The sequence below is a fragment of the Tachyglossus aculeatus genome, chromosome 9, assembly GCF_015852505.1.
Source record: "Tachyglossus aculeatus isolate mTacAcu1 chromosome 9, mTacAcu1.pri, whole genome shotgun sequence".
NCBI lineage: Eukaryota > Metazoa > Chordata > Mammalia > Monotremata > Tachyglossidae > Tachyglossus > Tachyglossus aculeatus.
In genome coordinates, this window is record NC_052074.1 from 42,155,640 (window position 1) to 42,182,661 (window position 27,022).

General features: G+C 47.3%; 1 protein-coding gene across 2 annotated transcripts in view; it reads left to right on the plus strand.

Annotated features, from left to right (window-relative positions):
- The window catches only part of EPC2 (enhancer of polycomb homolog 2), a 110,023-nt gene that overhangs the window by 17,552 nt on the left and 65,449 nt on the right, over positions 1–27,022 (plus strand). For both annotated transcript variants that reach the window (XM_038751580.1, XM_038751581.1), the window contains exon 2: positions 24,799–24,958. In XM_038751580.1, the coding sequence (XP_038607508.1) occupies positions 24,799–24,958 (160 nt within the window). The remainder of the gene's footprint in view (positions 1–24,798; positions 24,959–27,022) is intronic.

A 27,022-nucleotide genomic window follows, 5' to 3' on the forward strand; every position in this document is an offset into this window, starting at 1 on the left:
GGAAAGAGCCCGGGCTTTGGAGTCAGAGGTCACGGGTTCAACCCCCGGCTCTGCCAATTGTCAGCTGTGTGACTTTGGGCAAGTCACTTCACTTCTCTGGGCCTCAGTTCCCTCATCTGTAAAATGGGGAGGACTAATGATAATAATAATAATGATGGCATTTATTAAGCGCTTACTATGTGCAAAGCACTGTTCTAAGCGCTGGGGAGGTCACAAGGTGATCAGGTTGTCCCACGGGGGGCTCACAGTCTTAATCCCCATTTTCCAGATGAGGTAACTGAGGCCCAGAGAAGTTAAGTGACTTGCCCAAAGACTGTGAGCCACGCATGGGACAACCTGATCACCTTGTAACCTCCCCAGCGCTTAGAACAGTGCTTTGCACATAGTAAGCGCTTAATAAATGCCATCACCATCATCATCATTTAGCACCCCAAGCGCTTACGACGATGCTCCATAAATGTCATTCCTCGATTTAGCAGCCCCCTGAGTTTGATCTGGGCATGGTTCATTCATTCATTCATTCATTCAATCGTATTTATTGAGCGCTTACTGTGTGCAGAGCACTGTACTAAGCGCTTGGGAAGTACAAGTCGGCAACATATAGAGATGGTCCCTACCCAGCAACGGGCTCACAGTCTAGAAGGGGGAGACAGACAACAGAAAAAAACATGTGGACAGATGTCAAGTCATTAGAATAAATAGAAGTAAAGCTAGAATCATTCATTCAATTCATTCATTCAATCATTCACAGGGGCCGGTGCCCCATAGAGAGCAGAGCCAGACGGGTCAGTCCAGGCTTCCCAAGGAAACTGTTGGCCTCGGGCTGGTGACGCTTTGGAGGACAGCCAATTCCAGCCCGGCACGTGCGGGCCCCAAGCCCCTGGAATAGGATATCACTGCGGAATTGGGGAACCCTGTGCCCACATCGGGCATCGGCACTGCAGCGTCGGAAGAAGCGGTTTGGCGCAACGGCGTGAAGTCAGGGGCAGATTGGGCGCTGGACCGCAAATTTGGGGGCGTGGAAGGGTCTTCAGGGGCAGGACAGAGAACTGACTGCACTTGGTTATTTGCTGGAGCAGCGTGGCTCCATGGAAAGAGCCCGGGCTTTGGAGTCAGAGGTCGTGGGTTCAAATCTCAGCTCTGCCAATTGTCAGCTCTGTGACTTTGGGCAAGTCACTTTACTTCTCTGGGCCTCAGTGATCTCATCTGTCAAATGGGGATTAATTAAGACTGTGAGCCCCCCGTGGGCCAACCTGATTCATTCATTCATTCATTCAATCGTATTTATTGAGCGCTTACTCTGTGCAGAGCACTGTACTAAGCGCTTGGGAAGTACAAGTTGGCAACATATAGAGACAATCCCTACCTAACAGTGAGCTCACAGTCTAGAAGATCACCTTGTAACCTCCACAGAGCTTAGAACAGTGCTTTGCACATAGTAAGCACTTAATAAATGCCATCATCATTATTATTATTAGCTGTGCTTGCATATTAAGCCGTGTTTTACCTGAAAAGGAAAATGTAGAGAGAAGACTTTCTTTCCCCGCTCCATTCTAGACTGTAAGCTTGTTGTGGGCAGGGAACTCGTCTACTATGTTATGCTGTACTTTTCCAAGTGCTTAGGGCAGTGCTTAGGGCAGCTGCACTTTCCCAAGAGCTTAGGGCAGTGCTCTGCACATAGTAAGCATTCAATAAATATGGTTGATTGATTGAATGTTTTCTCCCCTATGTGTACCAAGTTTTAAAAAAAAAATCTGTAGAGTGACCTTCTTTCAAAGTTTGTGTCATGGTATTGAATTACCATTATTCATTCATTCAGGCGTATTTATTGAGCGCTTATTGCATGCAGAGCACTGTACTAAGTGCTTGGGAAGTACAAGTCGGCAACATATAGAGACGGTCCCTACCCAACGAGTGAGATAAGTTCCTGATTAATAAACTTTTTTGTTTCCGACACCATATCCTCCAACTTGATTTTTTTCTTTTAGACTTCACTGTATCAAATAGAATTCCGGAATCATTATTATTATTATTATTACTTTTGCCAAGGACCATGCTTGGCATCTGAAATAGGTAACTCCCTCGGGAATGTGACTGCATTTTTGAATCCTCTCTATTCTTACAGTGAGAGGATTCTTTTAACCCTCGTGGTATCTCCGTGCTCCGGACCCTGCCACCATTCATTCATTCATTCTCGTATTTGTTGAGCGCTCATTATGTGCAGAGCACTGTACTAAGCGCTTGATGAGCTCACCAGCAAGATGAGCTGTCCCCTCCGGGCCCCCACTGACCCCATGGCTAATCAGCTCCCTTTCCCGTTATTTGTTTTAAAAGAAGAGGGCAGGGACAAGGACCATGTTTAGTTCTCACCTGTGTTGTTTTCTCCCAGCTCTTAGTACAGTGCCATGCACTCTGTAAGCGCTTAATCAATACTTTTCCTGTTGCTACTACTCTGGGAACCATAGCATATTCCAGGTACTCTTCATTCATTCATTCAGTTGTATTTACTGAGTGCTTACCTTGTGCAACGCAATGTACTAAGCGCTTGGGAGAGTACAGTATAACAACAAATGGACACATTGGCTGCTCACAACGAGCTCACAGTTTAGAGGGGGAGGTAGACACTAATATACATAAATAAATAAATTACAGATATATACGGGTGAGCTGTAGGGATGGGAAGGAGGATGAATAAAGGGAGCAATCAATCAATCATATTTATTGAGCACTTACTGTGTGCAGAGCACTGTACTAAGCGCTTGGGAAGTACAAGTTGGCAACATATAGAGACGGTCCCTACGCAGCAGTGGGCTCACAGTCTAGAAGTGTTTCATCATCATCAATCTTATTTATTGAGCGCTTACTATGTGCAGAGCACTGTACTAAGCGCTTGGGAAGTACAAATTGGCAACATATAGAGACAGTCCCTACCCAACAGTGGGCTTACAGTCTAAAAGACTACACAGTAGTCACAGTAACACTTCTGTGAAAAGTCACGAAGTATTTTATTATTCTTTTTATTATGGCTTGTTAAGCTCTTTCAAGACTATCAAGCACGAGTCTAAGCACATTTGCTGAGTGTTTGCTGTTACCACTTCCAATTACATACTATAAATTATTTGTTTATAATATCTGTTCTCCCCCTTTCAACTGTAAACTCCTTGTGGGCAGGGCACTTTTCTACAAATTCTGTTTTACTCTCCCAAGTGCTAAGTACAGTGCTCTGCACACAATAAGCATTTAATGAATGCAGTTGATGATGATGTGTGTGAAGGAATCTTGGGCCTCAGTTTCTTCACCTTTTGAAATGGGGATAGAGACATCAAGTTAGGGTGATGCAGAAAAGAGTGGGAGAAGAAGAGAGGAGGGCTTAGTCAGGGATGGCTTCTTTAGGGGAGATGTGCGCTCAGTAAGGCTTTGAAGTAAGGGAGAGCAATAATCTGTCCGATAGTAATAATAATAATGATGGCATTTATTAAGTGCTTACTATGTGCAAAGCACTGTTCTAAGCGCCGGGGAGGTTACAAGGCGATCAGGTGGCCCCACGGGGGGCTCACAGTCTTCACCCCCATTTTCCAGATGAGGGAACTGAGGCCCAGAGAAGTGAAGTGACTTGCCCGAAGTCACACAGCTGACAATCGGTGGCACCGGGATTTGAACCCATGACCCCTGACTCCAAAGCTCGGGCTGCTTCTCTGATGTGAGAGCGGGCGTTCCAGGCCAGCGGTAGGATACGGGCGAGAGGTCGGCAGGGAGATGGACGAGATGGAGGGACGGTGAGAACGTGAGCGTTAGAGGAGCCAAGTGTGCCGGCTGGGTTGGAAGAGGAGAGGAGTGAGGTGGAAGGCGGCAAGGGGATGAAGGGCTTTTTGGACATTTGTCGACTAGTAACAATTTTTGCCAAGCTGATAGAAAATAATAGTGGTTTAATTGATTTCAGTAGGCTGGAGGGAGGCAGACTTAGGTAATATTGTTCGAGGACTTATTTATAAGGTGGGTTTAAGAGTATGGATCTGAAGTTCACCCTCGCCTCCTCCACTCCCCGCAGTACCTGTACATATTTGTGCAGATTTATCACTCTATTTTACTTGTACATATTTACTATTCTATTTATTTTGTTAATGATGTGCATGTAGCTTTAATTCTATTTGTTCTGAGGATTTTGACACCTGGCTATGTGTTTTATTTTGTTGTCTGTCTCCCCCTTCTAGACTGTGAGCCCGTTGTTGGGTAGGGACCATCTCTAGATGTTGCCGACTTATACTTCCCAAGCGCTTAGTACAGTGCTCTGCACACAGTAAGCGCTCAATAAATGTGATTGAATGAATGAGTAGACGAGATGGAGGGACGGTGAGAACGTGAGCGTTAGAAGAACCAAGTGTGCGGGCTGGGTTGGAAGAGGAGAGGAGTGAGGTGGAAGGCGGCAAGGGGATGAAGGGCTTTTTGGACATTTGTCGACTAGTGACAGGTTTTGCCAAGCTGGTAGAAAATAATAGTGGTTTAATTGATTTCAATAGGCTGGAGGGAGGCAGACTGGTAATATTGTTCGAGGACTTATTTATAAGGTGGGTTTAGGAGTATGGATCTGAAGTTCACCCTCGCCTCCTCCGCTCAGCACCGGTACATATTTGTGCAGATTTATCACTCTATTTTACTTGTACATATGTACTATTCTATTTATTTTGTTAATGATGTGCATATAGCTTTAATTCTATTCTGATGATTTTGACACCTGGCTGTGTGTTTTATTTTGTTGTCTGTCTCCCCCTTCCAGACTGTGAGCCCGGTGTTGGGTAGGGACCGTCTCTATATGTTATACTTCCCAAGCGCTTAGTACAGTGCTCTGCACAGAGTAAGCGCTCAATAAGTACGATTGAATGAATGAATACAGCCGACGGTGAGGAGTTTTTCGGTGCTGTGGTGACTCTTGAAACGAGGCTAATGGGCCTTATAAGTTGAAGCCTTCTGATGGCCAGAAGGTGTTTCACTGGGAGAGCCCGAAGGTGGTGGTTTGGGTTGGGGAAAAATTAGATAGGGCTCACCCTTATTTGAGGAGGGAGAATCAAGGTGGAGGAGTGACTTAATGACAGAATTTCACACCCACTCCCAAAGACGGCTCTGCTGTCTCATCCCCTTCCCTTCTGGAATTGAGTGTTTGTTTTTCTCACTTGCCACCTGCCAGCGGTGTCCCGAACAAAGTACGCCTGATTCATTCATTGTCATATTTATCGAGCGCTTACTGTGTGCAGAGCACTGTACTGAGCGCTTGGGAAGTCCAAGTCGGCAGCATCTAGAGACGGTCCCTACCCGACAATGGGCTCACAGTCTAGAAGGAGGAGACAGACCACCCAGCGATAGGTAAACACATTTCTCTGGGGAATGGAGGTAACAGTGTGGCTCAGTGGAAAGAGCCCGGGCTTTGGAGTCAGAGGTCGTGTGTTCAAATCCTGCCTCCGCCAGTTGTCAGCTGTGTTACTGTGGGCAAGTCACCTCACTTCTCTGGGCCTCAGTTCCCTCATCTGTAAAATGGGGATGAAGACTGTGAGCCCCCCGGGGGACAACCTGATCTCCTTGTAATCTCCCCAGCGCTTAGAACAGTGCTCTGCACGTAGTAAGCACTTAACAAATCCCATCATTATTATTATTATCCTTGTCCAGGATTTCCCCCTCCCCTCCCCAGTTGGGCTTGCCGTCCAGTCCCCTGCGCCGGTCCCCTCCCCTTCGCCTCGCGATTAATTTGGCCCAGTAGACAGATCGATCCCGGGCCCGGGAGTCAGAGGGACCTGGGTTCTAATCCCGGCTCCGCCGCTTGTGTGCTGTGTGACCATGGGCAAGTCACTTCGCTTCTCTCAGTTCCCTCATCTGTAAAATGGGGATTAAGACTGTGAGCCCCATGTGAGACATGGAGTGTGTCCAACCTGATTATCTTGTATCTACCCCAGCGCTCAGAACAGTGCCTAGTACATAGTAAGTGCTTACAAATACCATTAAAAAAAACCAAACCCTTAGGGGCTGCCGCTTCAGCCCTGCCTCCCTCTTCCTCCAGTCTCTTGCTCCTTGGGTTTGGCCCAGAGAGAAAGTTGCCTGCCAATTAGTCATCTGGCCCCGCTGGTCGACTAACACCACCGGCAGTGCTGACTCGATGATCAGCTGCTGTAACCGTGGCGAGGAAGCGTAAGTCATCCTGGGAAATCGACAGGGACGCGACGTGATACCGCAGGGTATTGTAGCTGGGACTGCCGTAATTATCGGGTATGTCAAAGGCAAGGGTGTATTTTGGTTTTGCCTCCTTAGGCCTGTTTGAAAAAACTACCCTAATAAGGGAGAACATTTGTGGCTTCGGGTGGGGGATATTTCTGTTTGACCCGTGAACTAACCCAACATTTCAGAAAAAGGTCAATCTTTCAGGAGAGACCAACCTTAAACACCAGCATTAATGGGAACGTGATAAGTATTTTCACCTTCTTAGGTTTCCCACCTGAGGGTAGAAAATAAAAACCACTCTCTCAGAGTATGTCCCTTTAAGATTTTTGGAATTGATGTTTCAGCCATAACTCTTCCTGTCAGCATTTGACTCACCACATTTCTTTTTGACGGTGCACTTCAAAAAAATGTCATAGTTCTAAAAATGCCGTTTTGACGCCTGTTTTCCAGCTCGAAATCTCCAAATAATTTGCGGAGACCCTCAAAAACAATCTCGGCACGCTCCTCTCCTTCCCAGCCCATTTGAATCCTTTTTCTTTTTCTAAAAATAGTAATGCTAGTCGTGGTAATTACTAAGCACTTGCTAGGTGCCAAACACTGTCCTAATTGCTGGGCTAGATACAAGATCATCAAGTACCACATGGGGCTCACAGTCTAAGCAGGAGGGAGAACAGGTATTGAGTCCTGTTCACATTTTTCAGATGAGGGAACCGAGGCACAGAAAAGTAAAGTGACTTGCCCAGTGTCACGCGGTGGCAAAGCTGGGATTAGAACCCAGGCCCTCTGACTCCCGAGCCGGCACTCTTTCCAGCAGACCAGGCTGCTTCTCTGAGTCTTCTGCTTCTCTGATGAGAAGCAGCGTGGCTCAGTGGAAAGAGCCCGGGCTTTGGAGTCAGAGGTCATGGGTTCAAATCCCGGCTCCGCTGAATGTCAGCTGTGTGACTCTGGGCAAGTCACTTCACTTCTCCGTGCCTCAGTTCCCTCACCTGGAAAATGGGGATTAAAACTGTGAGCCCCCTGTGGGACAACCTGATCACCTTGGAACCTCCCCAGCGCTTAGAACAGTGCTTTGCACGTAGTAAGCGCTTAACAAATACCTTTATTATTATTATTCTTTATCTCTGGCATGCCAGGGCTGTCTCCCGCACAGCCGAGCAGCCCTCTCCGCTTCTGTCTGTTTTGAGGATGGGGAAAAGAAAGGGGTGAGGGAGCTCTCATCCTTGGTTTCTCCGGGCTTCTCTTTCTTCCGTTTCCAGGGCCTCTCTCCGTCGCTCTTCCAGATGCTCAGGGCACCCCCCGGTCTGTCCTCCGTTGGCTCTCAACTTTCTAAGCGTCTGAGCCTCACCTTTTCTCCCCGGCAGCTCCCCTCGCCGCCTTTCTGGTGTTCTTGACCTTCCCAGCACCTGCAGGACCTCCGTTTCCAGCCTTAGAAGTCGGGAACTCCCTGCCGGAGCCCCCCCTGGAATCTCCAGATGGGGCCGATCCGAACCCCCCAACCCTGCCCACCGGCCAGCCGGGTTTCCTTCGAAACCTTCCTGTGCACGCTTGTGTAGAAGGGTGTCAAAGAGCGAAAGGATGGAGAGATAGTCAGATCGAAACCCTGTTTTCTCTCTGCTTTCATCTCTCCCCTTCCCTCTGGTAGTCATGTTTCTCATCAGTTTAGGAAACAGTGGAGGTGAAGGATGTCCTTGCGTTGATTAAATTTGGCCTTTTCCTTGTGCACCCACACTTAGGTAAAGAAAGACAAGTGGGAGTCATCCCGCCCCTCGCGTAGTTCTTAGTTTTTGAAGATGACGTGTTTCCAGCCACCAGGCCATTCCTCTGGATTGCCGACGATAAAATCTTTGGGGGTCATAGGGTTTTTGGTGGGGGCAGGCTAGTACCTAACCTTAGCCTCCAGGCTTTGACCCTGCGAAGCAGTCCGCGACCAGCTGTGCGTCTTTGGTGTGGGTCTCGAGAACACGGGTGGCAACATTCAGCAGTTCCCCTTCCTCCCCCCTCCCCGGCCAACTGTCCCAGAGGCGCTTGATGATTCATTCCTTCACTCGTATTTACGGAGCGCTTACTCTGTGCAGAGCACTGGACTGAGTATCATTCGGTAATAAATAGACGCAATCTCTACCCAGCAACGGGCTCACAGTCTAGAAGGGGGGAGACAGACAACAAAGCAAGTAGACAGGCGTCAATAGCATCAATATAAATAAATAGAATTATAGATATATACACATCATTAATAAATAAAATAATAAATATTTCTATATATAAATAGGTGCTGTGGGGCAGGGAGGGGGGTAGAGCAGATGGAGGGAGACGGGGCAATGGGGAGGGGAGGAGGAGTGGAGGAAAAGAGCAGCTCAGTCTGGGAAGGCCTCCCGGAGGAGGTGAGCTTTGGGAAATGATGCTTCCTGCCCGTTAGGGTGAGCATTTGCCCGGTGCCTCAGAAGACTGCCCTGGTGCCATTTGCCTAGGCCGTCTGTTATCCGTTTGGGCTTGGCAGTGAAGAATAAGGTGAACCGGACTGGATGTGCTTAATTCAGATAGTGAGGGAGAAATGGTCTCCGTCTTGACCTTGAGCTCATTCTGGGCAGACATTGTCACTCTTCATTGTTGCATCGTACGTTCCCAAGCGCCTAGTACAATGCCCTGCGCACACTAAGCGCTTAATAGATAGAAGTGGATGAATGAATAAAATGGTCAAATGGGGCAAGCCCATTTGCGTCCCATCAAAGCATCGTGGCGTCTTCCCAGGGTGGCCCAATTTGCTAAGCAGTTTCCAGAACCCAGGCCTCTGGAAGGGGTCAGACGATTTCGGAAGAACTGCAGGGACCGTAGAGGTCTTGTAATCACTTCACCCACCTCTCTTGGGTCTCCCATGGGTTGGGATTTAAGAGGTACGGGTTGAACTGTTTTCTTCAGACAGATTCTGGCCGGGCCCCCGAAGGGAAAGGAGCGTATAACCCGACAGTTTCCCTAGTTAGCTCTCTTACTCTTCTTCTAACAGTGTTGGTTGTGGTGGGTGTATCTGAAGACCCGTGGCATTTCTTAGGTTACGGAATGCTAAAAAGTAGTCCACGCCGACCTGACGTGAAATCCCCCTGGAAGAATTCTGCAGTCTGGGGCCACAGAGCAGCGGATGATGAGGAATGTGTCCTTCGTTTGGTGGTGGTCTGCTTATCCCCGGATTGAGTTAGTTTCGATAGTCTACCACTCCTCTTACATGTCTCAAGATGGAAAGCCCCCGTCAGTCCTAATTGTGCGTTTCTTGTTTTGCTGCAAGTAGTTTTTAAATTCCCTTTTTCACTGAGTGCTTAGTACAATGCTTTGCACACAGTAAGCACCCAATAAATACAATTGAAAGAATCAAACCAGTTTCGGGCCGGCATTGCGTTGCAGCATCGCGGTCTCGGCAGTTGCCAGGTTAGATCGACTGTGCTCGTTTTCTGTTCCTGTCGGCACTCGGTAGCTGGAGTTCCTTGCTCCAGTTTGGCTGCGAGGAACCGGTCCCAGAACACCTCGCCGGTGATTTTTTTTCTCTCCAGGAGTTGGACAGTCAGTCGAGCTTTTCGATACCTTCGTGTGTGGGTAGCTCAAGTCTGGGGCCCGCCAGAGCAGGGCCCGTCTAGAACTCGGGACTTGGAGTGTGTGCAGTCGTGATCCACACATCCCGTCGTGTAACCAGTAAGGGTCCCTACCAAGCGCCCAACACCTCAGATACGGCAGTTGAGGTCTCTTTATTTGGGAGGTGGAAGATCATTTAGGTAACAGTCTTATTTGGCCCAATCTCACCTAAGGCAGCGGGTACTCTTAGTAACGTTTAGCTTTTCAATTCCAAGCAGTTCATCAGCCCTTTTCCCCCCCTATGTTTCAGGCATCATTACCCTCTTAGGCACAGAAGGCCCTCGTGGTCAGCAGCGGAAAGGCTGTCTGCGTCTGTACGGAGGTTTTTCTTGCTCTCGGTCGACATTTGTCAGGGTCTGGGGACTATGAGCCTCTTGTTTACCTTTGTATTTTCTTGCGAGGCTAATGGAGGGTGTTTGGGGCTGTGTGTCACAGCCTGAGCTCGTCAGGTCTTTTTTAATAGAGCAACCCGGGGGGTTGAGGTAACGCCTCTACTCCGAGCCGATGGCCCCATTTTAAGTGGACCCGGGATGGCTGCTTTTTAATTTGAGAGGCAAAAATCTCGAACGACCTTTAGCGCTAAATCACACAGTGACTTCCCACCCTGCCCCTTCAAAGCTTTATCGAGGGCACGTCTCCTCCAAGAGGCCTTCCCTGACTAAGCCCCCCTTTCTTCTTCTCCCACTTCCTTCCACGCCATCCTGACTTGCTCCCTTTATTCATCCACACAGCGCTTGCATTACATATCTGTCTCCCCCCCCTAGACTGTAAGCTCATTGTGGGCAGGGAATGTTTCTGTTATATTGTACTCTTCCAAGCGCTTAGTACAGTGCTCCGCACACCGGAAACAGTAAATACGATTGAATCGCATGAGTGAATGGGGAAACGAGGCAGTTCTGGGAATGTTACTGTGGCCCCCCTTTTGATCTCTTGTTCCCCAGAGTCACCTGTTATTCATAGAACTGTGGCATCATGTGGTTCTGGTGAACCCATGGGATTTCTCCTCCGGCCCAGTCGGGGTCATCTTGATGTACATTTATTTTTCTGTCCCAGCACAGGTAGCCACAAGATGAGACCATGTGAGTAGCGTGGAACAGAGCGCTTCATAAAGCCTCGGCTGGCTTCTCTAAAGCCCTAGCACCAGGACAATCTTTCCCTGTCCAAGAAACCTCTGTCTCCCATCGTTTTGGGGTCTGACCACCTTCCTGGCCACTGGCCAACTGGGGAGCCCCTATTTGTGCCCCGACAGTTTTACTCTGTCCGCTTTTGTCAGCTTACATTTTAGACGAATGCTCTGAGTTAGCTCTCATCTCTTTACTCGACACTTATTTTTCAGTCATTTAGGTTTTAAAGGAACATCTCCAATACGTCCTCCTGGTCTTTCAATTAAAAATAAAGATTCTCATAATGGATAACTGACTGCCCTAGGCGTCAAGCGAGATAAAAGAAAAAAAGTTCTGATGAGCAGACATAGTAAGGAGAAAGCATTCAGACTTCCACATTGTCTTTTATTGATCCGTTTGAAGCATTTTGTACCAGTCAGATTATTTTGTCTTTGGCAGCTAAAAGTTTGGATGCCCAGACAAAGCTGAGGAACTCTGGAGACTCTCGTAACGGAAAGCTGGTTCCTGGCCAAAGCTTGAGCCAATCTCTTGTTAGGACAAAATAGCTCAGTGCTTGGGAGTCAGAGGATGTGGGTTCTAATCCCGGCTCCGCCACTTGTCTCTACTGTAATAATAATAATAATGATGGCATTTGTTAAGCTCTTACTCTGTGCAAAGCACTGTTCTAAGTGCTGGGGAGAGAGAGATCTCTGTGGGGATGAGAGATCTCTGTGGAGGAGGGAGGGGAGGGGTCTCCATGTGGAGAAGGGAGTTGGAGAGAGCGAGATCTCTGTGGAGAGGAGAGGTCTCTGTGGAGGAGAGAGGAGAGGGGAGGGGTCTCTATGTGGAGAAGGGAGTTGGGGAGAGACAGAGAGAGATCTGTGGAGAGAGGAGAGAGATCTCTCTGGAGTAGGGAGGGGTCTCCGTGTGAAGGGAGTTGGAGAGAGAGAGATCTCTGTTTAGGAGAGGAGAGGTCTCTGTGTGGGGGAGTTGGAGAGAGAGAGAGCTCTCTGGAGGAGAGGAGAGAGGTCTCCGTGTGGGGGAGTTGGAGAGAGAGAGAGATCTCTGTGGAGGAGGGACAGGATAGGTCTCTGTGCAGGAGGGAAGGACAGGCTAATCAGGTTGGACACAGCCCATGCCCCACATGGGGCTCACACTTAAACCCCATTTTACAGGTGAGGTAACTGAAGTGACTTGCCCAGGGTCACACAGCAGACAAGTGGTGGAGCTAGGCCTGAGTTCTGTTTATATGTATATAAAAAATATATATTTATATATGTATAAATATATGTTTATTATATATTGTGTATATAAAATGTATATACATGTATATATGTTGGTACATATTTATTACTCTATCTTGTACATATCTATTGTATTTATTTTATTTTGTTAATATGTTTGGTTTTGTTCTCTGTCTCCCCCTTTTAGACTGTGAGCCCACTGTTGGGTAGGGACTGTCTCTGTATGTTGCCAACTTGTACTTCCCAAGTGCTTAGTACAGTGCTCTGCACACAGTAAGCGCTCAACAAATATGATTGATTGATTGATTGATTGACTCCGTATGTGTCTGCTGTGTGCAAGCTCTGGGGAAAAGTGCTCTTGTCTGAGAATTAGATCCGGTGCCTGCCCTTCCAGGCACTCCCAACCTAAGAGCAACTCTAGACTCTAGAGTAAGCTCTTTGTGGGGAGGGAACGTTGAATTGTTCTCTCCCAAGTGCTTAGTACAGTGCTCTGCAGAGAGTTAGCAGTCAGTAAATATGATAGATCGATTCAGTGGGTAGGGCGAGGGTTGGCGAGACACCCAACCAAAAAAGCAAAGACAAGAATTAATAATAATGATGGCATTTGTTAAGCACTCACTATGTGCAAAGCACTGTTCTAAGCGCTGGGGAGGATACAGGGTAATCAGGTTGTCCCACGTGGGGCTCACAGTCTTAACCCCCATTTTCCAGGTGAGGGAACTGAGGCCCAGAGAAGTGAAGTGACTTGCCCAAAGTCACATAGCTGACAAGTGGCGGAGCCGGGATTAGAACCCGTGACCTCTGACTCCCAAGCCCGGGCTCTTTCCATTGAGCCACGCTGCTTCTCTGATCCCGCAGAAGTTAGGTTTGTGCTCCGGTCCGTCCCGGCAGGGTCTGTCCGAGTCCAGCGGGCCCATTAGCCCCTGCTTCGGACAATCCTCAAGTTTCAGGAGGCGCCGGGCTACTTCATCATCATCATCATCATCAATCGTATTTATTGAGCGCTTACTATGTGCAGAGCACTGTACTAAGCGCTTGGGAAGTACAAATTGGCAACATATAGAGACAGTCCCTACCCAACAGTGGGCTCACAGTCTAAAAGGGGGAGACAGAGAACAAAACCAAACATACTAACAAAATGAAATAGAATAGATATGTACAAATAAATTAAATAAATAAATGCTTCTTTCCCTCACCCGGCCATGGTCGGCGAGGGGAAAGGTGGCCTCCGGGGGCTTTCCGGACGGCGGGCCTGGCGCTCCGACGTCTGGGGATCCGGCCGAGCCTCGTACCCCCTGTGCGTCCTCGCTCCGGGGCACCGCCTCGGTTGCGGGAACCGTTCCGGGCCCGGCGGGAATTTTCTAGAATCCGAAAATTGAAATTGTCACGGAGCATTTTTTATTTGCACCCTTCCGTGGCTCCTGCAGTCAGCGTGGTTGGGCGGCGAGCCTCTCTGCAGGCGGTGGGAATGGGCTGTAAGATTTGAGGGAGAGAAGGATACGATTCTCGGGTTAGAATCGGAAGGGTTCCAGACAGTTTCCGTTCTATCAGTCAATCGTATTTATATATGTTGCCAGTTTTGTACTTCCCAAGCGCTTAGTACAGTGCTCTGCACATAGTAAGCGCTCAATAAATATGATTGATGATGATGATGATGATGATAGAGCGCTTACTGTGTGCAGAGCACTGTACTAAGCACTCGGGAAGTCCAAGTTGGCAACATATAGAGACGGTCCCTACCCAACAGTGGGCTCACAGTCTAAAAGGGGGAGACAGAGAACAAAACCAAACATACTAACAAAATAAAATAAATAGAATAGATATGTACAAGTAAAATAAATAAATAAATAGAGTAATAAATATGTACAAACATATATACATATATACAGGTGCTGTGGGGAAGGGAAGGATGGAGAGGAGTAGTTCCAAAGCACGGATCTATGTTCCTTGAGGTGATTATACTACACACAGATGACGGGGAGCATAGGGTGTCAGACCAGGTTTTAAATAATAATAATAATAATGGTATTTATTAAGGGCCTACTATGTGCCAAGCACTGTTCTAAGCGCTGGGATAGTTACAAACTTACCAGGTTGTCCCACATGGGGCTCACAGTCTTAATCCCCATTTTACAGGTGAGGGTAATTGAGGCACAGAGAAGTTAAGTGACTTTCCCAAAGTCACACAGCAGGCAAGTGGCAGAGCCGGGATTTGAACCCACGACCTCTGACTCCCAAGCCTGGGCTCTATCCACTAAGCCACGCTGCTTCCCAAGAGGGCCAAGGTCATGCTGACACCTTGCTTCAGGAAAGCTCAGCTCAGCCCGGAGTCTTCATGGACAACCACATCGAAAGCCGTTATTTACACTCCTTTGCCGTCCGGGTACTTTCTCAGTTTGTGATGTTTTCAGTTGGTGAAGATGATTGATTCTTCTTTCAATTTATAAGCTTTTCTCATTAACGAGATCAGAGCTCTTTTCAAGCCCGATAGCTGAGCTTATACCCGAAGGGTGAGAAGCGGCCAGAGAGAAAATTAAGAAATGAGGAAATTTAAGAATAGAGAGTTGTGAATCCCCGGGAATGATTGACGGCAAGCGTCAAAGATGAATTTGGTTCGTCAACATCAGTGGGATTTATAGTGAGTGGTTACTGTGAGCAGAGCACAATACTAGGCGCTTGGGAGAGTACAGAGTTGGTGACACTGTTTCCTGCCCACACGGAGCTTATTGTTTAGAGGAGGAGTCAGACATTAAATAAATTATGTGTATTTACATGTTCACACATACATGCTGTGGGGCTGAGGGTGGGGTAAGTAATAAGTGCCCAAAGGGTACAGAGCCAGGCATGTAGATGATGCCAAAGGGAGGAGTCCAAAAAAAGAGGGGTTAATTGGGGAGGGCCCCTTGGAAGAGATGTGACTTTATGGGCCCCAGAAAAGACCGACAGAATTCAGACTCTTCAGTCTGGAATGATAAAGGCGAGAAGAGGGGCCGGGTTCGAAGCCTACAAAGTCAGGAACGGTGTAGACGGAACGAATCCAAAATTGCCGCTCACCAGATCCCACGGGTCCCTGACGAGGGGGCTCCCATCGAAGCTCCAAGACAAATCAGAGGAAAACGCTTCCCACAGCAGGTAGTAAGCATATGGAGTTTATCATCACGGGAAGCACTGCAGATGGAAAATAGCAGCGGGTTTCCGAGAGGCCTGGATAACCGCGGGGACAAGCGGCGCGTGATGGGAGTCGAGTGGGAAAGTCAGGGAAGCTAGTTGGAGCATTACCAAGCATCGAGAGGGATGTCAAGGAGGGGGCACTACCCCCTCCAAAAAAATCACACCCCTCCAAGCATCCCGTTGCCACCGTCAGAGACTGAATGCCAACCTGGACAGATCACCGGGAAAGCAGTGTTGCCTAGGGGAGAGAGCCCGGGCCTGGGAGTTGGAGGACTTGGGTTCTAATAATAATAATAATGGCATTTATTAAGCGCTTACTATGTGCAAAGCACTATTCTAAGCGCTGGGGAGGTTACCAGTTGATCAGGTTGTAATAATAATAATGATGGCATTTATTAAGCACTTACTATGTGCAAGGGGAAGCAGCGTGGCTCAGTGGAAAGAGCCCAGGCTCTGGAGTCAGAGGTCATGGGTTCAAATCCCGCCTCTGCCACTTAGCTGTGTGACTTTGGGCAAGTCACTTAACTTCTCTGGGCCTCACTTACCTCATCTGTAAAATGGGGATTAAGACTGTGAGCCCCTTTTGGGACAACCTGAACACCTTGTAACCTCACGAGCGCTTAGAACAGTGCTTTGCACATAGTAAGTGCTTAATAAATGCCATCATTATTATTATTATGTGCAAAGAACTGTTCTAAGCACTGGGGAGGTTACAAGGTGATAAGGTTGTCCCACGGGGGGCTCACAGTCTTAATCCCCATTTTGCAGATGAGGTAACTGAGGCCCAGAGAAGTGAAGTGACTTGCCCAAAGTCACACAGCTGACAAGTGGCGGAGCCGGGATTTGAACCCATGACCTCTGACTCCAGAGCCCGAGCTCCTTCCTCTGAGCCACGCTGCTTCTCAATCCCTGCTCAGTCACTGACTGGCCGGGTGTCCTTGGGCAAGTAACTCAACTTCATGCGTTCATTCAATCGTATTTATTGAGCGCTTACTGTGTGCAGAGCACTGTACTAAGCACTTGGGAAGTCCAAGTTGGCAACATATAGAGACGGTCCCTACCCAACCGTGGGCTCACAGTCTAGAAGGGGGAACGGTTTCCTCACCTTTCTGTACGGGCAGGGTCCGGTTGCGAAGCAGCATGGCCTGGTTGATAGTGTCAGTCAGTCATATTTATTGAGCGCTCACTGTATGCGGAGCACTGTAATTAATTAATTAATGAATGATGGTATTTGTTAAGTGCTTACTATGCGCGAAGCACTGTTCTGAGCGCTGGAGGGTTACAAGGTGATCAGGTCGTGGGGCTCGCAGTCTTCATCCCCATTTTCTAGATGAGGGAACTGAGGTCCACGAGAAGTTAAGTGGCTTGCCCTAGGTCACACAACTGACAAGGGGCGGAGCCAGGATTCGAACCCCTGACCCCTGACTCCCAAGCCCGGGCTCTTTCCACTGAGCCACACTGCTTCTCTATACTACGCTTCACTGTACTAAACGGAAGAGTACAATACAACACTATAGCAGACGCATTCCCTGCCCACAACGAGCTTGCAGTCTAGAGAGACTGGTCAGGGAGGGCGGGTAGCGGAGATGTGATTCATTCATTCATTCAGTCGTATTTATTGAGCGCTTACTGTGTGCAGAGCACTGGACTAAGCGCTTGGGAAGGACAAGTTGGCAACATCAACACAGGCCCGGGTGTCAGAGGACCGGGGTTCTGATCCCGGCTCTGCCACTCGACTGTTGCGTGACCATGGGCAGGTCACTTCTTTGTGCCTCAGTTACCTCGTCTGTAAAATGGGGATACCGTGAACCCCCATGTGAGACAACCTGATTATTTTGTCCCTATTCCAGTGCTCAGGACAGTGCCTGGCACAGAGTAAGTAAGTGCATAACAAACACCATTAAAGGGGGTGATCAGAGAGCGTTCCATGCGGGGCAGGGTCTGCCTCTTTCCCTCTTCCAATCAATCAATCAGTCGTATTTATTGAGCACTTACTGTGTGCAGAGCACTGTACTAAGCGCTTAACACCCTCTCCCTTCCTCCTACGCGTTTCCCAATTACCCCAAGGGAAGGGGAAGGCCAACTCTGGCCCATTGTCCAGGTCCAGCTTGGCCCCGTTAAAAGAGACGAGGATTTTGCTGAGTCTGTAAACTGCTTCGGATCCATCGGCTCTGCTGAATCGTTACTCTCCGCAGCGCTTAGTACAGTGCCCTTGCCCCAGGTAGGAGCTCAGTAAACCCCATCGATTGATTGATTGCTCTGGACGGAGCTATTTAAGAGTTGGGTCTTCCAAGAAAGCAGCGTGGGCTCATGGATAGAGCATGGGCTGGGTGTCAGGAGGGGCTGGGTTCTCATCTCGACTCTGCCACTTGTGTGGGGTGTGACCTTGGGTACAGTATTGAGCGCTTAGTACAGTGCTCTGCACATAGTAAGCGCTCAATAAATATGATTGAATGAATGAATGAATGAATAATTGACTTGCCCAAGGTCAGTCACACAGCAAAGTGCTCAGTCAGATTGGAACAGGGACTGTGGCTTATCTTTAGACATTTTCTGGGACGGTATATCAGTCAATCAATCAGTGATATTTACTGAGCACTCACTATGTGCAGAGCACTGTACTAAGTGCTGGGGAGAGTACATTACAGCAGAATTAGCAGACACGTTCCCTACCCATAACGAGCCGACAGTCTTACACAGTCTTGTAATCTTTTGATTCATATTCATAATATGAATTCATATATTCATATGAATATATGAATATATGAATCTGAATTCAGATTCAGATTCATTCATAAATGAATGAATGAATGAATGCCCTGGGCCTCTGTTACCTCATCTGTAAAACGGTGCTAAAGAAGCAGCGTGGCTCAGCGGAAAGAGCCCGGGCTTTGGAGCCAGAGGTCATGGGTTCGAATCCCCGCTCCGCCACATGTCTGCTGTGTGACCTTGGGCAAGTCACTTCACTTCTCTGAGCCTCAGTTCCCTCATCTGTAAAATGGGGATTCAGACTGTGAGCCCCACGTGGGGCAACCTGATCACCGTGTATCCTCCCCAGCGCTTAGAACAGTGCTTTGCACAGAGTAAGCGCTTAACAAATGCCATCGTTATTATTATAAAGACTGGGAGCCCCAGGTGGGACGGGGATTGTGTCCACCTGAATTTGCTTGTGAGCACCCCAGTGCGTCGTACAGTGCCTGGTATGTAATAAGCACTTAATACCGCAATTATTATTATTGCTACTGTGAATAATAAGTCATTTTCTGCAGCCTGGTTAAAGGCAGCGAGTTTTGGGCTGATAATCTGACCCGGCATTAGTCATCAAGGCCTCGGGATGGCCGGGCCCTCACTTTCACCCATTAGGCAAGTGCTTCCTCCCGTGTGTGTACTAGAACACCCTGTCTTGATGTTCTAATTATCTAATAGAAAAAGAACAAGAGATTGGACAGCATTTGGAAGTACGGAAGCAAGCCGTTGTTGTCAAGTGCTCAGAACCAGGGATGGTGGGTCTTTATGCCACTTTTCTGTTTGGGACAAGGAGCCAGATGGGGTTAGGGAGATGGCCCCATGTGTTCACCCATACCCTTCCTCTTTCACTCCTCCCCCTATTTTAAGGAGTGCTACTAATTCCGTCTCTTTGAGGACAGTTCTGTTTACGTAGATTTTATCGTTTATAGAAATCCAAGCCCTCAGCAATTCCAATTTTGCTTTTCACTTACTGTGCCTTGACTACACTTACAATAAAGTGGAATCCCATCATTTCAACTGGGAGACTTTATTCTCCGGAGTAATAGTTGTCTCCTGTTAAGAAAAATCTAATAATCAACCTGCACTTTCCAAAAACTGTTGCTGGCAAATGATCAAAATACATTTTTAATGCCAGGTCAGAGAGGCAGTGTAAGTCAGAATGTGAGTAGGAACCTTCCCTTCCCCACAGCACCTGTATATATGTATATATGTATGTACATATTTATTACTCTATTTATTTATTTATTTATTTTACTTGTACATATCTATTCTATTTATTTTATTTTGTTAGTATGTTTGGTTTTGTTCTCTGTCTCCCCCTTTTAGACCGTGAGCCCACTGTTGGGTAGGGACTGTCTCTATATGTTGCCAATTTGTACTTCCCAAGCGCTTAGTACAGTGCTCTGCACATAGTAAGCGCTCAATAAATACGATTGATGATGATGATGATGATGATGATGATTAGGTTGGGGGCAACCTGAGGGATGAATCAGAGCACTGGAAGGAGCCCTCGAGGTCATCTGGTTCACCCCCCTGCGTCCGGGCAAGTGATTACCTAAACGGAATAGGACAGATGGCCGGCTGTTTTTCAGATCTTTAGAGATGGAGGTTACACAATCCCCTCCTGGAGCTTGCCTTAATTTTTTTTTTTAATCACCCTTACGGCACGAATTTCCTCCTCGCGTCTCATTGAGCTCTCGCTCACTCTCCCCTTCCAATTTCCCCGTGTTCAGTCAATCAATCAATCAATCAATCGTATTTATTGAGCGCTTACTGTGTGCAGAGCACTGAACTAAGCACTTGGGAAGTACAAGTTGGCAACATATAGAGACAGTCCCTACCCAACAGTGGGCTCACAGTCTAAAAGGGGAAGACAGAGAACAAAACCAAACATACTAACAAAATAAAATAAAATAGAATAGATATGTACAAGTAAAATAAATAGAGTAATAAATATGTACAAACATATATACGTATATACAGGTGCTGTGGGGAAGGGAAGGAGTGTGAGCACACAATGCTGTGAGCACACAGACTAATTTGTCAGTTGTCTCCTAATGACTCTTCATGTACCTGCCTCCCCCTAGACTATTCTTTATTACTTACTTACTTTTATTTATTTATTTATTTACTTATTTATGCATTTATGCATTTATTTATTAATTTATTAATTTATTTTACCTGTACATATCTATTCTATTTATTTTATTTTGTTAATGTGTTTTATTTTGTTCTCTGTCTCCCCCTTCTAGACTGTGAGCCCACTGTTGGGTAGGGACCGTCTCTAGATGTTGCCAACTTGGGCTTCCCAAGCGCTTAGGACAGTGCTCTGCACCCAGTAAGCGCTCAGTAAATACGATTGATTGATTGATTGATGAGGCCAAATACCCAATTCCTTCCATCATTCATAAATTTGGTTTCTTAATAATAATAGTAATGATGGTATTTGTTAATAGCTTACTATATGTCACGCACTGTTCTAAGCTCTGGGAAAGGTACCAGCTAATAATAATAATAATGTTGGTATTTAAGCTATGTGCTAAGCACTGTTCTAAACACTGGGGTAGACACAAGGTAATCAGGTTGTCCCACGTGGGGTTCAAATCCTGGCTCCGCCAGTTGTCAGCTGTGTGACTTTGGGCAAGTCACTGAACTTCTCTGGGCCTCAGTTCCCTCATCTGTAAAATGGGGATGAAGACTGTGATTCCCCAGTGGGACAACCTGATCCCCTTGTAACCTCTCCAGCGCTTAGAACAGTGCTTAGCACATAGTAAGCCCATTATTATTATTATTATTATTATTATTATTATTATCTCGGCCTAGTGCGGATTTTATTTGACAAATAAAAACAAACAAACATAGTTTACAGACTAGAGGGGAGACAGATGTGGGTGGAGGGTTCTTACGGGTCATGGAGTTAGGGTGAAAATCCAAGATTTGGGGGAACAGATTCAAGGGCAAGAGGCTACCCCGAAGGGAGGGTGAAAAGGGGAAGCCAGGGTTGAACCGGGGATGGTTTCTTTGGGGAGAGACTAAGCTCCTTCTGGGCAGGGATGTCTACCGACTCTCTTGCCTTGTGCTCTCCCTAACACTTAGTACAGTGCTCTGCACACAGGAAATACGCAGTAAATACCATTGGTTGATTGGTTTGTTTTTTTAATGGCATTTATTAAGCGCTTACTACGTTCAAAGCACTGTTTTAAGCGCTGGAGAGATTACAAGGTGATCAGGTTGTCCCACGGGGGGCTCACTGTCCTAATCCCCATTTTACAGATGAGGGAACTGAGGCACAGAGAAGTTGTGACTTGCCCAAATCAATCAATCAATCGTATTTATTGAGCGCTTACTGTGTGCAGAGCACTGTACTAAGCGCTTGGGAAGTCCAAGTTGGCAACACATAGAGACAGGCCCTCCCCAACAGCGGGCTCACAGTCTAGAAGGGGGAGACAGAGAACAAAACTAAACAAACTAACAAAATAAAATAAATAGAATAGCTATGTGCAAGCAAGATAAATAAATAAATAGAGTAATAAATATGTACAAACATCTATACATATATACAGGTGCTGTGGAGAAGGGAAGGAGGTAAGATGGGGGGGATGGAGAGGGGGACGAGGGGGAGAGGAAGGAGGCCCAGAGAAGTGAAGTAACTTGCCCAAAGTCGCACAGCTGACAATTGGCAGAGCTGGGATTTGAACCCACGACCTCTGCCTCCAAAGCCCGAGCTCTTTCCACGGAGCCACGCTGGTTGATTTTTAGTAGGGCCTGCTTGGGAGTTGCATCACCTGGGACGAGCGAGACCAGAAGGCGAACCCCCAAAGCGGTGGGGCCGGCTCACCAAAAAGAGCCCTGGCTTTGGAGTCAGAGGTCATGGGTTCAAATCCCAGCTCTGCCAATTGTCAGCTGTGTGACTTTGGGCGAGTCACTTCACTTCTCTGGGCCTCAGTTCCCTCATCTGGAAAATGGGGATTAAGACAGTGAGCCCCCCATGGGACAACCTGATCACCTTGTAACCTCCCCAGTGCTTAGAACAGTGCTTTGCATATAGTAAGTGCTTAATAAATGCCACCATCATCATTATTATTATTATTAATCCCAGCTCCGCCACATTTCTGCCGCCTGACTTGGGCGGCCCACTTCTCTGGGCCTCAGTTACCTCATCTGAAAAATGGGGATTCATTCATTCGATCGTATTTATTGAGCACTCACTGTGTGCGGAGCACTGTACGAAGCGCTTGGGAAGTACAAGTCGGATTGATTATTTGTTGCCAACTTGTACTTCCCAAGCGCTTAGTACAGTGCTCTGCACACAGTAAGCGCTCAATCAATACGATTGATTGATTGATTAAGCACTTTACCAAGTGCTAAGCACCCAGATACAGACAGTCGGATCGGACCTAGTTTCTAGCCCACAGGGAATACAGTTTTAGACGTTCACAGCTGTCCACATTTATGATTACAAAACATTTAATCAGCATTCCTCTTTTTATGAAACACAACAAGATTGAAAGTAAGCCCCGTGGGGGACAGGGACCGTGTCCAAACTGATGAACTTGTGTCTACCCCAGTGCTTGGCACAGAGTAAGTTCTTAACAAGTACCATAATAATTATGGTTATTACAATATAGTCGAGTGGGTAGACGCAATCCCTGCCCACAGGGAGCTTACCGTCTACGGAGGGGGGGAGACAGTTATTAGGGATAGATTAGGGATCGAAAAAGGCTAAATATAAGGATTTGTCCGTATTTTGGGGCCGGGATGAGTCCCTTGCTGATCAGTCTTTTTCTGTCCGTGCGTTTGGATTCTGGCCCTCCAGCTGTTGAGTGTGAACCGGAACCTATTGAATTTCCTCCCGTTGTGATGGGCCATTTCATTTCTTTAATGTAATCCTGGTCACCCGCCCTGAGGTTTTTAGTGTCCTGCACAATTGGATGGCATTCGTAATTTGATGAACGCTTGGGCAGGGTCTCGGTAAAGCTATTGATTCGTTCTGATCTCGGGGGCGATCCATGTAGACACAGCTCCACATTCACTCTCTTCCCTCCCAGCTTGTCACGGAGCTGTCGAGAGCCACCCTGAATATAATAATAATAATAATAACGATGGCATTTGTTAAGCACTTACTATGTGCAAAGCACTGTTCTAAGCGCTGGGGAGGATACAGGGTGATCAGGTTGTCCCACATGGGGCTCACAGTCTTAATTCCCATTTTACAGATGAGGGAACTGAGGCCCAGAGAAGTGAAGCTACTTGCCCAAAGTCACACAGCTGACAATTGGCAGAGCCTGGATTTGAACCCATGACCTCTGACTCCCAAGCCCGTGCTCTTTCCATTGAGCCATGCTGCTTCTCCCAAAGAGGAATGATATAAAGCGCAATCTTAGGTGTCTGTGTTTGGCTCCGGTATTTTATTTCGTTGGTTCTGGTTTGAAACTTTTTTTTTACAAAAACTAGACTTTGAGTTCCAACTTAAAATTTTGTGTTATAATTCCAAGATATTATGGAATACGTTCTCTCCCAACCCCCAATACAGTCCAGCGCTTAGAACAGTGCTTGGCAAATAGTAAGTGCTTAATAAATGCCATTATTATTATTATTCTCAGCCCATGTAAGTGATGATGATGATGGTATTTATTTAAGCGCTTACTATGTGCCAAGCACTGTTCTAAGCACTGGGGTAGATATAAGATAATCAGGTTGTCCCCTGTGGGGCTGAGAGTCTTAATCCCCATCTTCCAAATGAGGGAACTGAGGCACCTCCTTCCCCTCCCCACAGCACCTGTATATATGTTTGTACAGATTTATTACTCTATTTATTTTACTTGTACATATTTACTATTCTATTTATTTTGTTAATGATGAGCATCTGGCTTTAATTCTATTTGTTCTGACGACTTGACACCTGTCCACATGTTTTGTTGTGTTGTCTGTCTCCCCCTTCTAGACTGTGAGCCCGTTGTTGGGTAGGGACCATCTCTAGATGTTGCCAACTTGTACTTCCCAAGCACTTAGTATAGTGCTCTGCACACAGTAAGCGCTCAATAAATACGATTGGATGAATGAATGAATAAGTGACTTGCCCAGGGTCACACAGCAGGCAAGTGCTCAGTCAGTAGATTGGAACAGACACTGTAGCTTATCTTTAGATAGTTTCTGGGACGGTATATCAGTCAGTCAAGCAATGGTATTTACTGAGCACCCACTTTGTGCAGAGCACTGTACTAAGTGCTGGGGAGAGTACATTACAGCAGAATTAGCAGACACGTCCCCTGCCCATAACGCATTTCTTATCCTACCGACTCGATGCAGGGAAGTTTTAAGCCGAGCCCCACCCTGTCTTGTAACCCGGACTGCGGCCTGGTTTTATTAACGTTACCGAGTACCTAAAATCAATCAATCAGTCGTATTTATTAAGCGCTTACTGTGTGCAGAGCCTGGACTGGATAAAAGGGACTGAATTCGTGCAACTCACCCATCATTACCCCCATAGAAATCTGAGCGATTGATTCGGTCTCACTGGCCAAGGAGCGTGAGGGTTTGGCTGTTAAAGGAAGACTACCGGTGGGAATTACATGGCTTGTTGTTACGGAAGTCCCCGGAACGGGGACGAAAACTGGACCCGATAACCGTGAAGCGGTATTGTATGTTGGATCTTTTCACAACGCTCCCCCCCCCACCGCCACTCATATTGTCCGTTCTGCTTTTTCCAGGAACACCATTTACAACGAGCTATTTCGGCCCAGCAAGTGTTTAGAGAAAAGAAAGAAAGTATGGTGATTCCGGTTCCCGAGGCCGAGAGCAACGTCGTCTATTACAACCGCCTCTACAAAGGAGAGTTTAAGCAGCCGAAACAGTTCATTCACATTCAGCGTAAGTTCGTGGATCGCGGTCTGGCTCGCCTCAGCCACTAGCACGTCTTTGGAGGCTGTCTCCTCGTTGGGAGGAGGACTGTTCGCTTTGTAGCCTGTAAACGAAGCCATTGTGGAGATGTGCTAAAGGGCGTCTGTGTCCTCTACACGTGGAAGTCCATCGGGCGGGGATCGTGTCTACCCTAACTCTGTTGTATTGTACACTCCTAAGCGCTTAGTACAGTGATCAGTACCCAGCAAGCGCTCAGGGAAGTACCGTCGGTGATGAAAGAGCCCATTCCCTGCCGCTGGAGGTGAAGTCGGGTTTGAGTTCGTGGCGGATGGGGAGATACCTTGAAGTTATACGTTGTAAATTATTTACACAAAGCCCCATCTCCCCCTCTAGACTAGAAGCCTGTCATGGGCAGGGAACGGGTCTGCTGCCTCTGTCAGTTAATAGGGAGACGCTATTACTATTGTTACCAGAACCCCAGTTTTCCTTTTGTTTTCCTATGCGTAGAGTGACTCTCTTCAAGCATTTCGTCGTTTCACCTCAGTTTCAGGACTGATTTCAGGATTGGAAAGAACCGAAAGTGGCTTTGATTCCCGGCTGGCTAGTGCCATTCGGTTGCTTCCTGTCAGCCGCCAAGGGCCGGGAAGAGGCTCTGGGATAGTGGCAGGAGGAGCCACAGTAAGCCGTGGTCCTTGAGTTTAAGAATGAGCCGGGTGAAACCAGGAGGTGCGGATGTATGTGAGGAGACCTGCAGTAGTAATTAATAACAATAATCATTGTATTTGTTCAGCACTTACTATGTGCCAGGCACTGTCCTAAGCGCTGGGATAGATCCAAAGTAATCAGGTTGGACACAGTCCCCGTCCCATATGGGATTCGCAGCCCCAATCCCCGTTTTCCAGATGAGGGAACTGAGGCCCAGAGAAGTGGAGTGACCTGCCCAGGGTCCCACAGCAGACACGTGGCGGAGCCGGTAGGAGAACGCAGGTCCTTCTGAATCCCAGGCTCGGGCCTTAGCCACTAGGCCAAGTTGTTTCTCGGTTGCTGGCTTGCTTCAGGACGCCAAGCATCTTTTGGATGGCACCAAAAGAGTGGGGTGAACTGGCCACCTGCAGATCGTGGGCTTTTTGTTATTATTGGCAATGATGATAATAATCGTGCTTATCTGTTCATAATAATAATGATGGTATCTGTTAAGTGCTTACTATGTGCCAAGCACGGTTTTAAGCACTGAAAAGCATTTACTATACACCAATCACTCTACAGAACAACCCGGTCAGACACAGTCTGGGGCTTGTAGTCTAAGGGAGATTGTCCCGATGTGGAAACCGAGTCAGAGAGAAGTTCAGTGACTTGGCCAAGGCCTCCCCGCAGGCCAGTGGCAGAGTCAGGCCTGGAACCTGGGTCTCCCGACTTCCAGCCCTGGGCTCTCTCTCGAGGCATTTTGGGGAAGTAAGGATCGTGAACTCCTTGAGGGCAGGAATTGTGTCTGTTTTACTCTCTCAAGTGCTTAGTAAAGGGCCCCTCACACCGCATGTGTTCAGGAAATACCGTTGACTTATTGATAAGTTGCTCTTGTGCATTTAAGGATTTACAGAAAGAATGAGTTTGTGCTTACTGACTCATAACTGTGGCCAGTTTTCCCTTAGGAGTCGTTAACCCTGGAAACAAAACAGGGTGACGATTTGGAGCTAATATAACCTCGAGCCCCGGTCAAGTTGGGGACGTCTTTATGGGGCATTATTTTCAGCCACAAAATGTGGAATATAGGTGCGCCGAACGATATTCTAGGTTCCTCTCGAAGAAGGAATGAGTGAGAGAGATCAGGATTTTTTTTTTAAAGTAAAGATTTCTTGTTTAGTTTCCTCAGTTTATGTGTTTGGAACTTTGTACTTTGGCCTGCGGTGGTGTTTTTCAAATTTTTAAAGGCATAAGGAAGTTCCAAGGGGGACGTGTGACCCATGGAAGGTGGGCACCCACCCATGGTAGTTTGGAGGCCACACAGCAGCTCATTAGAACACCTGGTTTCCCTCTTTTCTCTCCTTCCTCTGCACACAGTAAGCACTCAGTAAA